Source organism: Panthera pardus, unplaced genomic scaffold, assembly GCF_024362965.1.
Source record: "Panthera pardus isolate Hobbes unplaced genomic scaffold, ASM2436296v1 HiC_scaffold_12, whole genome shotgun sequence".
Taxonomy (NCBI): domain Eukaryota; kingdom Metazoa; phylum Chordata; class Mammalia; order Carnivora; family Felidae; genus Panthera; species Panthera pardus.
Genome location: NW_026526677.1, coordinates 104,804,732 through 104,817,984, shown reverse-complemented (window position 1 = coordinate 104,817,984; position 13,253 = coordinate 104,804,732). Strand labels below are relative to the sequence as shown.

Below are 13,253 nucleotides of genomic sequence, written 5' to 3'. Positions count from 1 at the left end.
GGAGCCAGGTGCCCTGGAGGATGCCAGGGCATGTAGAAGCCGCACAGGGGACCCTTTGAGTGTCCTTGTTAATGGTGCAGGCTCCAAAATGGTAGAAACCAAGCTTCATTACTTATTCAGTGAGTGACTTTGGGCAAATTATTTCTCTCTCTCCGCCCGAGTTTCCTTATCTGTAAAACAGCTCTGTCTCATAGGGTTCTTGTGACGATTAACTGCGATGATGCTTTTAAAGGGCTTTAGCACAGCGCCTGGCGTATACTAATGGTGGCTACCCAGTGATGTCACAGAAAATGGCAGAATGGGGAGCTCCAGGAATTGGGCTGTCCACTGCAGAAACCATTCTGCTGGCAAAAACTGTCAGTGAACTTTCTCTACAAACTCTAGGATCTAATATAAAAAAAACTTCCAGCTATTAGAGGAATGCTTAATGAAGAAAGAGGCTGCTAAATTTTGACATGTAAGAAAATCTATGAGGTCACTAGTTGACTGCTGAGATAATATAGCAGAGATGTCAGTGACCACACTCAACAAAGAGCACAGTCTGCCGGGCGCATGGGTGGCTCAGTCAGTTAGCATCTGACTCTTGACTTTGGCTCAGGTCATGATCTCATAGTTCGTGGGTTCAAGCCTCATGTCGGGCTCTGCACCAACAGCACAGACAGCCTAATAGCCTGCTTGGGATTTCTTTCTCTCCCTCTCTCTCCCTGCCCCTTCCTGGCTTTCTCCCCCTCCCCCCTCTGACTCTCAATAAATAAATAAATAAATAAATAAATAAATAAATAAATAAACATTTAAAAAAATTAAACAAGTAAAAGAGTGGAGTCTGCCCAGAGGAGTTGAGAGATCCCTCAACAGATGGACGGAGGCTCTCAACAAGCAGCAGCATGCCCTGGGAAGGGCAGGGGAGTCTGATTTCCAGAGTCACTGCGTTATAACCTTCACCACGTCCAGATCTCAACAAAAGTTAAAAACCTACAAGTAGGAAAGTATGGCCTATTCTCAGGGAAGAGGAAGAAATTGACAGAAGCTGTCCCCAAGGAAGGCTAGGTGCTGGATGTTGGCATCCTGGAGTTTAGGATAATTATTAAAAGTAAACTCTGTTGCTTATCATCAGGGTACTATGGGAAACCCTATGCTTTCTTTTGGTTTTACATTGTGTTATGAATACTGTAAATATTTTGCCCTTTTCTTAGTGGAAATTACCATTAGGGGAAAAATGACCAGTTTGTAACTTGAGGAAAATAAACTTGGGAAAATTTTACCCTTGGATCTGTCTTTGAAAACATAGACACTCCTACTGTTCTGTTAATTTTTTTTTTTTTAATGTTCACATACATGAGTAAAATCAGATAGTATTTTGTACTTTTAGAGTAACCACTCACTAAAGACTTGTATTTGGATTTAACACATTCATTATTCTTGTTTGAAATATAGCTTATTTGGTATGACAAAAAGATAATGTATTTTATACCATAGTAATTCCCCATTCTAGGTTGCTCAGACTTGGTACATTCCTTTTTTCTAGCCCTTCACATGCTACTGGTGTGGCCAATAGCATCAGGGCTATTCCTTTCTCCTTTCCTTGTTGAGTGACATGAGACATAGAACCTCTGTGTAACCTGAGTGGGTTTGGTCAGAAATCTGAGATCATCTTGAAAGTGAGGAAAGGTTTTTTCCCACAGAGACTGGGGCATGGAGAAATCATTTGGCAGCGAACAAGTTTACATTGGTCATGGAATTGGCTCTCAGCATGTGAAATCGAAAGCCAGAATTCCAGGTTACACCCAGACCAGGTCTAAGTAGTTAACAACAACAACAACCAAAAACCACAAAAAACCCTAATTTGTGTCCTGAGAGATCCAGTTGAACATCTGTGTGCTACACGTCCACCAGTGAGTGAACTAGCTACCCTCCACCAAGTGATCCCAAGTCTCTGTTTTTTTGTCCAAAGCAGTGGCAGTAGAGTTGTCCATTTGAGAATGTAAAGTCTTCATTCGCACACCTGTCAGAGCCCTGGCTTGGAACTCAATGTAGGAGATGCAGAGGAGGCAGGAATAATTATTTTCCTAGCTTCCTTCTAGGAGAGGAGTTTGCTGGTGAGAAAGACTATCAGGATCTGAATGGCACTTGTGATGGGGCAGAGGAAGGTTTTGTTGGCCAAGCTGGTTGTCCTTGGAGTCAGGCGTGGGGTTGTCCTGGTTGTGGAGATATGTCTTGTCATTGGGCTTGGCCTTGGGGTTGTCCTGGTTGTGGAGATGTGTCCTGTCATTGGGTTTGGGCTTGGGGTTGTCCTGGTTGTGGAGATGTGTCCTGTCATTGGGTTTGGGCTTGGGGTTGTCCTGGTTGTGGATATCTGGGAGCTGGTCATCTCTGGAAACAAACAAACAGTAGCATCACAATCTCTTTGTTGGGGGGAGGTGGTGGTGGGCAGTAGAGAAAGGAGGCTAATCTGATGGAACGCTGGAGCAAATTTCAGTAGACCCTTCTCAGTTACCAAGTATTTGTAGAGGATGAGGAAAAAGTAGGGGGTACAGAATGTCAAGGAACAAAATGCAAGTAAGAAAGATTCTCTACCCTTAAGGTCTACACAATCCTAAATGGGAAGGAATTTATACAACTACTGAATTTGTTGTTGGGTGGGTAGTCTGTCCTCCTATGTCTTTATGTCCTTAATGTTATATTAGATCAATCAGTGCAAATATCATCCAGAATGGCATAATTTTCTTTTTTTCCTACTAATTTCAAAGGTTGCATGTAAAGCTTGTAAGAATAGATAATCATTCAGACCTGAGGATGGCTGCCCCTGCCCTAAAGCAAGTGCAAAGAGGCCCTGTACAAACCCCTGAATCTCTTTCTGTGGTTTCAGAGGCACTGGTCATTCTCAGATGTGGGGGTCTGACCATCCATGGGTTCTCTGAGGTTGCCTTGCAGAGAAGCAGAGAGAACCAGGCCCTGGGGGTAGTCCGATCCTGGAAAACCTGGAGTATTATAATGATGCCTCCAGGGGTCTATGGATCAAAGAGGACTATATAGAAGAATAAGAAGGGAAGAATCCTGTGATTTGCTCGGGCCCAAGCACTGTCCCCAGCGGGAGGGTGTCTTCCAGTTAGGAGGCCTTGTCTTATCTCATTTAGTGTTTCTCCAGGGCAAATGTTTCTCTAGTATCCCACTGAGCCACAAAGTCTGAACACAACTACTTGAAGGAATCCTGATTAGAAACACACATTTTTTTCTTTCTTTCTTAGCATTTACATGAGTGTTCATCTTGAAAATACCCTTCAGGAAGAAAATAATACCCTGGTCTTTCCACAGAGGGGGAGCACCAAAGGAAGCCATGAAAGCATTCATGTAATAGTTTCCTTAGGCAGAATCACTTTAAAATCTCTTGCTGAAAACAGATATCCCTTGTGACCACATTTGCAATGTACAGTCAGCAGGAAAATGGGCATCATACTGCATGTTGGGGGGCTCCCAAGGAAGACTTGTTATCTGGACATTGAGAAAGACTAATATTTATTGTTCTTGGTTGAGCTTTGCATTTTAAAACTTCATTAGTAGTAAAGTATTGTCTTTCTAGTTTTAATGTAAGTCTAAGAAGAGTGGAAAAAAGTATAAGATGTGGACTATGAGTCCTAGTTTTGCCATTTGCTTTCTGTGTGGCTTTGGGCAAGTTACCTATCTTTCTTGGACCTCAGTGTCTCGAATTTGTTTTAGCTCCATAGAAGGAGGTAGGAGAGAAGGAAGAGGACAGAGAAGGGAGGAGAAGGACCAGGAGCTCCAGGATGGTTTGAAGTTGGAGACGACAGCCTGTGAAAGGTCAGTGTAAATCTCTGGTGGTAGTGGTGGTGGCCAGAGGCCACTCTGAGAATAAAGGAAAGTATGAGTATTTCTACACTATCAACCCTTCTTTATCCAAATCTCCCCCTCTTCCCTTCAGCCCCTTGGTTAGAGTCTGCTATACGTATGAAGATTTTGTGTGAGTGGGAATTCTTTGTGGAGATTAAAGAAAGAGCTGACTTTCATATCCATCTATGTAGTATTAGATATAATGGCTCCTGAGGAAGCAGTAGTCTGGAGCCACAGGTGACTGAGAGTTAAAGGCCCCTGGGAGTTGGCAGAAATGTTGGGAATGGCTTTTGTTTCCCAGAGGGCATCTGATAAGGGGTTGAGCCGTCTTCTGTAGGTCTCAGGTGTTGGGGGACTCAACTGACATCTGGACAATCATGACCAGAAGACTTTCTAGAACACCCACAAAGTAATTTTCCAGGCTGACTGAATCACTGCCAGATGTGTAAATAGGCCACAGAGGAACTTACCTTTTCTTCTTAGTTGCAGAGAAGAAAATGTAGCCATGTTGTAGAAGTTGATAGCAAAGGCTCTGTGGAGGGCAAATCAATAAGAGATCGTGGTGAGGACCTCAGGTGTGGAATTCATGAGTCCTGCTCCCATTTTTTCCTTCCCAGAGGATCCCGACCTTAGTGTTCTCTACAGCATAATCAGCAGATCGTTAAATACTGATCTGGTCTATATTGTCTTGACTAAGATCCTCTGTGGTCTTGCTCCATCCAAGTTCTTGTCCATCCCCCACCCCACCAATTTCAGCACCCTGAGCTCCTTACCGGCTGGTATGTATCTCTGCTCTTTGTTTGAACCACTCTGAACCTCTACTCTTTGTCCAAGCCAGCCCTGCCTGTGATCTCCGTCCTGGTCCCATCTGCCCATATACTCAATAGTAACCTCTGTGAAGTCATTTCTCCCTGTTGTCGTTAACCCACACAGAGCTCCATTAGAGAGACATGCTCCTCGACTGCATTGCCTTGCTGTGAGCCTCTTCTGCCACAGGAGGGCCAGCTCCATGGGGACAGGTTCTGTTGTCAGCAATGCCTGACACATAGTAGGTGCTCAATGTTCATTAAATGATTTATACAGCTTGGTATGTTGTTCTTTTTTTTTTTTTTAAGCTTATTTATTTATTTTGAGAGAGAGGAAGAGGGGGAGGGAGAGGGAGAATGCAAGCAGGGGAGGGGCAGAGAGAGAGAGAGAGAGGGACAGAGAGAATCCCAAGCAGGCTCCATGCTGACAGCGTGCAGCCCCACACAGGTCTCAAACCCACAAACTGTGAGATCATGACCTGAGCCGAAACCAAGAGTTGGATGCTTAACTGACTGAGCCTCCCAGGTGCCCCCTTGGTATGCTATGCTTATTATAGTGATTTCACTGTCAACCCAGTGTCTCGTTCATACATTCAACAGTTAATGAGTGTGCACCACATGCCGATCACTGTGCTTGGTGCTGAGGGGACAGTGGTGGATGAGACAGACATGGTTCTAATCCTTGTAGCACTTACAGTCTCTTCAGGGAGACAGACTTTAAACAAAACAATCAGGAGCGCCTGGGTGGCTCAGTCGGTTTAGTATCTGACTTTGGCTCAGGTCATGATCTCACAGTCCATGGGTTCGAGCCTCCCATCAGGCTCTTTGCTGACAACTCAGAACCAGGAGCTGCTTCAGATTTTGTGTCTCCCTCTCCCTGCTCCTCCCCAACTCGCATTCTCTTTCTCTCAAAATTAACATTTAAAAAAATTTTTAAAAAGTAAAACAATCAGTGGACGAGTTAAGTAATGGATCCCAGGTGTGCTATGTGTTGTGAAGAAGCAGTGGAAGTTCTGAGGGTGAAAAGCAGGGAGCTGGAACTTGACCTGGGGGTTTAGGGAATGCTTTCTGGAGGAAGTGATGTTCACCCTCTGCAATGATTTCTACAGAGGCCTTGCCTCCCCGGAACTCATTGTGGAGCCCCAGAGGCAGGGGCCTCTTCACATCTCCTTGTGCCCCACCCAGCGCGGTGGAGCTCCCTGCTGTCTGTACCCCCATTATATGTGCTGGTCCCTCCCCTTGTCAGCCGCGTGGGCCAAGGAGGGGTCTGGAGACCATACTGTCTGTGGGGATGTGCTGTTTCTGTGGCAGGTGGTCACCGTTGGGTCTTTCATCTGTTGTTGCATGGAGTGTAGAGGCTTTAATGACATTACGTGTAAGCAGAGTTATCGCCCTGATTAGCTTTGGTTGGCATCTAGGAGACTGCTGTCATCAGGAGGCTGGGATGTAGCAGCTCCCTTGCATTTCCACTCTCAGAAGTCACCGTGGGCAAAACGACTTCTCCAGAGCCAGCCATGTCCCATCAGGCCCCAGGCATGGCAGGAGAAGGCAGGATGGCCCAACAGCATCATCACCATCAGTGTCTGTAGAGACTTGGTGGCTATTGACCGGGTACATGGCTTCATGGTGAGACCTGCCCTTTTGGTACAGAGTGGCAGTCTGAAAGTGTGAGGGCCTCTCAACGTGGGCTCCTAAAGTAACCTGGGTAACATCTCTAGCTGAGAGGAAGGTCGTTTTGTTAAAGTGGAATGTGAGCACCGGCTGGCCTCGCCTCGGAATCTGAGTGTGTCCATTCGGTGTGACACTAGGAAGCCAGTGTTATTACATGATCATCACACTTGCCATTTTCAAAACGAATCTGTTTTAAAAAATGATCCTCTGGAATTTGATGCAAACATGTACCCAGTGGCAAAGATTCTTTGCTTGTCCAAACTTTAGTCAGGCTCCAAACCTTCTCCCAGGCCTATCTGTGCACTTCCTTGTAAAATCTGGTTTCAGCAAGAACACTTCTAAGTCAGTTGAGCAATTACCTCTCACCCTTCACCCCTAACACCTGGTTCTTCCTCCTCTACCACCCCAGATAATATCTGGTCACCTTGGCCTGCCTTCTGCAAGAATCCTGTTAGGTCAGTTTAGCCAGAATCCCCCTTACAGGCCTTGTTGATTCTTCTTAGTGACCCCCCCCCCCAACCCCCCCACCCTGCTTCTTGGCTGTAAATTCCCACTTGCCCACATGGTATTCAGAATTGAGCCTTATTCTATCTTAGGTTCTTCTGTTGCGACAGTCCTGAATAAATTCGGTTTTCATTTGTTTGTTAGCTTGGTTTGCTTTAACCACTGTCTAGCTCTGGATTTCTTCAAAACCAGATCTTTCTGTCTATGTTGAGCCTGCCCTGGGGGGAGGGGGGTGCGTGTGTGTGCGCATGAACTGTAGGTAAAATGTTGGACAGAATGGTGAGGCAGAAAAAGAGCACAGCTACTAAATTCTCCACTTCGTGTCTGGGGTGCATTTTGAGCCATCTCAGGTCAGTGTAAAGCTGCATAAACCCCATCTGCAAAAAGCCCATAAAAGCCCAAAGCAAATCACACGGTGACAGGTTCTTACTGTAGCTCGATTGTGGTTATGTTTTCGGAGTTAGGAGATACCCAGTTTGCTGTGAAGAGCTTGTCATTCAAGTTCTCCAGGTGATACAGGGCGCTGCTGTTGCAAAGCTCATCTGCTTTTTCCCAGAGGCCTAGTGAGGTGTTGTTCTCATCCACTGCTCGCAGGACCACAGAGCTGATATTGGCATTCACAGGAACCCATACTACGAGGGAATGACAAGGAAACAATCAGCCGCCATCTGTGGCATGTGACAGGGGGATGAAGGTCATGAAATCAAAATTTAGTGTGCAAAAAGAAAGTTACAAATAGGATGTGCATATAATACAATCCCATTTTAAAGGAAGTTGATGAAAAAAGTCTGGAAGGAAATATAAGATATTAACTATGGTGCGGGAGTGCAAGCTGGTGCAGCCACTCTGGACAACAGTATGGAGGTTCCTCAAAAAACTAAAAATAGAACTAGCCTACAAGCCAGCAATTGCACTACTAGGCATTTATCCAAGGGATACAAGTGTGCTGTTTTGAAAGGACACATGCACCCCCATGTTTATAGCAGCAGTATCGACAATAGCCAAAGTATGGTAAGAGCCCAAATGTCCATCGATGGATGAATGGATAAAGAAGATGTGGTATGTATATATACAATGGAGTATTACTCAGCAATCAAAAAGAATGAAATCTTGCCATTTGCAACTACGTGGATGGAACTGGAGGGTATTATGCTAAGTGAAAGTATCAGTCAGAGAAAGACAAAAATCATATGACTTCACTCATATGAGGACTTTAAGACACAGAACAGATGAACACAAGGGAAGGGAAAAAAATAATATAAAAACAGGGAGGGGGACAAAACATAAGAGACTCATAAATATGGAGAACAAGCTGAGGGTTACTGGAGGGGTTGTGGGTGGGGGGATGGGCTAAATGGGTAACGGGCATTAAGAAATCTACTCCTGAAATCATTGTTGCACTACATGCTAACTAATTTGGATGTAAATTAAAAAAATAAAATAAAAGATATTAAGTATGATTTCTTGGTAGTGGGATTATAGATTATTTTTATTTTCTTCCTAGTGCATTTTTGTGTTTTCCGAATTTTTTATAGTAAAAGGTAAAAGAAGACCAGTACTCTGGCCCTGGTTTTGCTATATAATAGGGGTGAGCTCGTGGATGGCTCTTAATCTGTGGAGCCAGGTTCCTATCAGCCAGTTGAAGGGGATAGCCTCTTCTCCCCTTCTGTCAGGGTGAGTGGAGAGTGGGGAGAGATGTGGTTGATGCATGAGAAAGGGTCAAGTGGGCCCCCTGGGAAGTCGGTCATGAAATAAGGGCCTGTTAGTGACAAGTCAAAGCAGAGCCCATTTCCTGGTCCTCTTGGTCTCTATTGTCAAGTGTGAGGGAAGGGATGGGGTCTCTGAGCCCCAGTACCTATCACATAACCCTAGGGTTTCTTGACCTTCCCCAATCAGGTGAGTCTTCCGTGTTGATCTAGCCTGGGGTGCACTCACAGGCTAGATTCCAGCATCCTGATGGGTAGTGGAGAGGGAATTTCAAGAGAATGTTTCAGTCTGTCCATTTTCTCCCTCAGAAGATCCCTTCTGAGGCGTGCCTGGGTGGCTCAGTTGGTTAAGTGCCCGACTCTGGATTTTAGCTCAGGTCATGATCTTGCGGTTCGTGAGATCGAGCCCCAAGTCAGGCTCTGTGCTGCAGCAGATTCTCTCTCTCTGCAGATTCTCTCTCTCCCTCTCTCTGCCCCTCCCCAGCTAGCTCTCTCTCTCAAAATAAATATATTAACATTAAAAAAATAACAATAAGATCCCTTCTGAAAGAATTTCTCAATGCCAAAGGGCTGTTCTCCAGGTCCCTGTCAGCCACTCACATTCATTCAAAGACTTCTCCTTACAAAGCATAGAATATCAAGCCTGTAGCACAATAGGGTCAGACAGTCCTAGATGAGAACTGTAGCTCTTACATTTAGGAGCAAGCCATTTCGTCTCTCAGCCTCGGTTTCCTTGTTCATCACTCACTCCACAAATATTTCTTGAATGCCCACTTTGCCCCAGGGCTGGTCCTAGGTCTGGGGATAATGATATTATCCCTCCTTGTTACATGGAGATCAAGATACCTTATCTTACAAGTTTCCTAGGAGTAGCACAGAGAGTAGTGTTAAGACTTTAACACGTGATGGGTGTTGGATGAATGGCCATTGTTATTTATTTATTTATTTAAGCACAAAACATTTCTCTTTGTTTTTGCCAGTCACGGGGGCGGGGGGGGGGGGGGGGGGGGGGGGGTTGGTGGTGGTGATGCACTGAGCCAAACCCCACAGGCCCCGACTTGCCCGGCAAGAACCTGGCTGCTGTTGTAGACATACGCAGGGTGGAGGGCTCTACGATGCTGTCCGGTAGATTTCACCAAGTCTGTCAGTTCTGGGGGCATGCTCTTGCCTGTGCTCTTGCTTCTCCTTGCTCTCTCTCTCTCCCTCTGGCTTCCTGCCTCCTTTCTTCCCTCCCAGGCATCTGTCATCTGGGTTTCTGGCCTCCACCTTCTCTGTTTAGACCGTAGCCAGATCAGATTCCACACACACTTCCTTCTGGATACAGTACTCTCCAAAACCGTCCAAGTGCCCTTCTTTCTAGAGGATCTAAACATTTCTGCTTTTATATTTTCACTTCTCTTGATTATAGGACCCAGCACATGGCTTTCATGGTCCTCCTAGTCTGGCTCACTGTGTTTTCTGCCCTCCTGCCCTCAGGGCAGCCAGCCTTCTTCTGGCTCCGCAGATGCACCCGGCCATCACCTGCCCTGGCCTTTGTTCCTGTCTGACCACCTATCTGGGATTCTGCCTTCTCATCACATATTCCATCCCCGCTTACCCTCCAGGACCCTGCCTATGTCCCACCTCCTGGCCAGTTCAGCCCACTTTCCCTCTCTCTCCTGAAACATTTATGTTTATATTTATGGAATTGAGTCCTTAACTACATCCTGGCTTGTACTAGATACTGTGGTTTCATCCATGTCAGTATCTGGCCCGTCCAGTGCTGGGCACCTGGAGGGTACCAGATAACTACTCACTGATTGATTTAAAAAGTTGTGCACACAAGGTGGTACAGTGCCCTTAAAGATGAAGGGTCAGGAAAAAGGCAAGCAAGTTACATCCCTCTTGCCCACTGAAGGGAAAAATGGAGGCCGATGCTTACACAGCAAAATCTTAATATTGTCACTGCATCACAGGTTTCTTTCCCTGATACCAAGACAAACCTAGGAAACCTCTCCTAAGATAACACCTAGGCTGCCATTGTGCCATGGGACATGCCATGTGGTCTATATATGACCTGCCAATGTTGACACAAACCCTGAAATTAAAAAAATATTCAAAATGAAAATAAGGAGAAGCTGTTGGCCTTTGTGGGTATGTATGTACCCAGTCTCCCCAAAGGTCCCATATCCCAGAGGAGGCCTGCAATGACACCCTTACAAGGAGATCACAGAGCTTGTTGTGTAATCCTAGGTGTGGAGTCTGACACTTCACATCTCCGTGAGCATAGGATTTTGACTCCCAACTTAAATCATTCACACAGTGATTCAGTTTATCATAGAACTTTTAGCACATTTCTGTTCTGAGCTGAAGTCAGACGAAACTTGGAGAAGTGCCCGGCACATAGTAGGTGTTCAGTGAACCGGAGCTCCTCTCCTCCTTCCTCACCCCCCTGCTCTACCCAGCACCTATGTAAATGCCTGATTTCCCTCTCACACAGTGTATTCCCCTGCGAGGGGTCTCATGGATCCTCTCCTGACTGTTCTTTCTCCTACTTCCCTACTTTCAGAAGGCCCCCATGCTACATGTCTCTCCCCCAACATCTTCACAAGATAGATTTCTTTTTCTTTGATTTCAGCAGCAGAATCCCTCACCTTGTGATATGTTATCTTAAGTCCGGGGTCTGTGATCTCTTTTGTAGCTGTTTCTCTGACCTGCCCCAGGTCCTTCTCTGTAGATAAGGTCATACATATGCCTTCCTGTCCTCATCTTGAATTATAAGATTATCTGCCCTGGCTTGGTAGGATAGGACCCACTGTCTGAAGGAGTGGGATACAGTGACCTGAGTCACAACGGAGGCCCTTAGTGACAATCCCGATGGAAAAAAAAAAGGAAAAAGGACAAGACAGGATGAGCATGGGAAGGCAGACCATGGTCATTCTCCTGCCGAAGTCAGGACTCTGTAGTTTATGGGTGTAATATCCACCCTGGTGCTCCCTGAAAAATTGGGGTCGAGTTCTAGGATAGTAGGATGACACAGTAATGAGACAGCAGTCCCCGAAGCTGGACAGCCTGGCTGAATGGAGCTGGACAGATCTCAGCTGTTAACTTGGGTTCAGATATTAACAGTGCTCCTTCCTGTGACCTTGGGTAAAAACTTTAACTCTCCTGTGCCACAGTTCTCATCTGGGAAGACAATAGCATTTACCCTTGGAACAGCACCCAGCACATAATGAGTGGTCTCAGTGCTCAGTACCGTAAGTGAGAGGCGTATGGTGCAGTGGTTAGGGGCCGGGTGTCTCAAGCTAGGCTGCTCGGGTTTCTATCACAGTGCCACCATCTAAGTAGCTCTGTGACCTGAGCAAGTGACTATCACCTCTGCCTCTGTTTTCTCATCTGTGAAATGGGAATGACTGTGGTATGTATCTGCCTCACAGGTTATTGTGAGGAATAAATGCACGAATACCTGTAAACCACCATATTAAGTGTTGTTATTATGAACGTAATTAGAAAGCACCTGCCTTGACTTATAAGGTTTGGCTGATCCAAAATGGGATATTTGGAGAATGTTCCTCGGCACCTCGAAGAGAAGCATCAGATTGGGAAGGAAAGACCAAGATTCAGGAGCCAGACAGTTCTGCCACTTACTTGCTGCAGTGGAACCCTGAGCCATCACCTCACTTCTCTCGGCTTCAGGCTGCTTGTGAACCAGGTGGGAGAGTAACACTGTCCCTGCCTAACTCGCTCGAGTTTCCTCCCACAGACTGAAGGTGAACAGCGCCTCCTCGCATGCAACATGCCATCATCCACAGGGACATTGTTCTCTCAAATGGATGTGAACAGACTACAGACTGTGATGCAGATACTACCCCTGAAAATAATAAAATGCCCATTTTCTTTAAGTCAGAGAATTTGCCTCAGGTGAGCTCTTGCTGGGGCTCAGTTAACCTGGGTGTCGGGACGTCATGGCCCCCTGGTTCAGGTTTGCGCAGAGAACAGGCAGAAACAGCCCCACCCAGCTAACTCTATCACATGTTCTCTTTCTTTCTGTTTCTGCCCCCACTTCCCATTTGGGTCAAAGACACATGTTTTATGTGATTGAGCGCAGGAATGGAGGGGTGTGCTCTGAAGTTCTGATGAACTCCCTATAGAAGGCAAAGGACGACAGAGAGAACGGCTTCTCACCTGTGTAGTTTCTGTTGCTGTCATAGACATCTGAATTGACCATGATGCCTGGGCCAGTGGTGGTGACCTCACTGAAGAACATGCATTTGTCAATTTCACCTGCAGAGCTGGCAGAAGAACACAGCAGTCCGAAGCATAGAAACAGCCCGAGTGGCAGCAGTGTGGAGCCAAGGACTGCCATGGTCTTGACTGGTTTGGAGACGGCTGGGCCAGGTACTAGGAAATACCTGCGACTCACCTCTTTATATGCTCCGGGGTTGGAGCTTCTGCGTGAGGTCATAAATGCAAATCTCCTTCCCACTCCTCCCTAAAATGAACTGGTGTCTGGAAGTCGGCCCAGAATCTCACCACGAATGAATCTCCTGCTATTCGTCAGCATGACCCTTTACCAATTCCAGTTTTGCTCAAGAAGGGGAAGGCACTGATCACGGTTCTGTTCTGCACCTCATTCATCTCGGCGTCTGCTATTTGACACAAGCTGTGGAGAATAGGCTGAGTGCTGGCAAAGTGAAATCCAGAGTGGAGTGATCATCACATACCTGGCCCATTTAGAAGC

At 46.1% G+C, this 13,253-nt stretch overlaps 1 protein-coding gene across 1 annotated transcript; it reads right to left on the bottom strand.

Moving 5' to 3' along the window:
* Positions 1–1,108: 1,108 nt before the first annotated feature.
* Positions 1,109–12,992, bottom strand: PLET1 (placenta expressed transcript 1). Its single transcript, XM_019469146.2, has 4 exons — positions 12,698–12,992; positions 7,258–7,459; positions 4,317–4,378; positions 1,109–2,370 (listed from the first exon to the last, which is right to left on the bottom strand). Exons 1-4 carry the CDS (start codon positions 12,975–12,977, stop codon positions 2,078–2,080), a joined length of 837 nt encoding a protein of 278 aa, XP_019324691.1. The 5' UTR covers positions 12,978–12,992; the 3' UTR covers positions 1,109–2,077.
* Between the last annotated feature and the right edge of the window lie 261 nt (positions 12,993–13,253).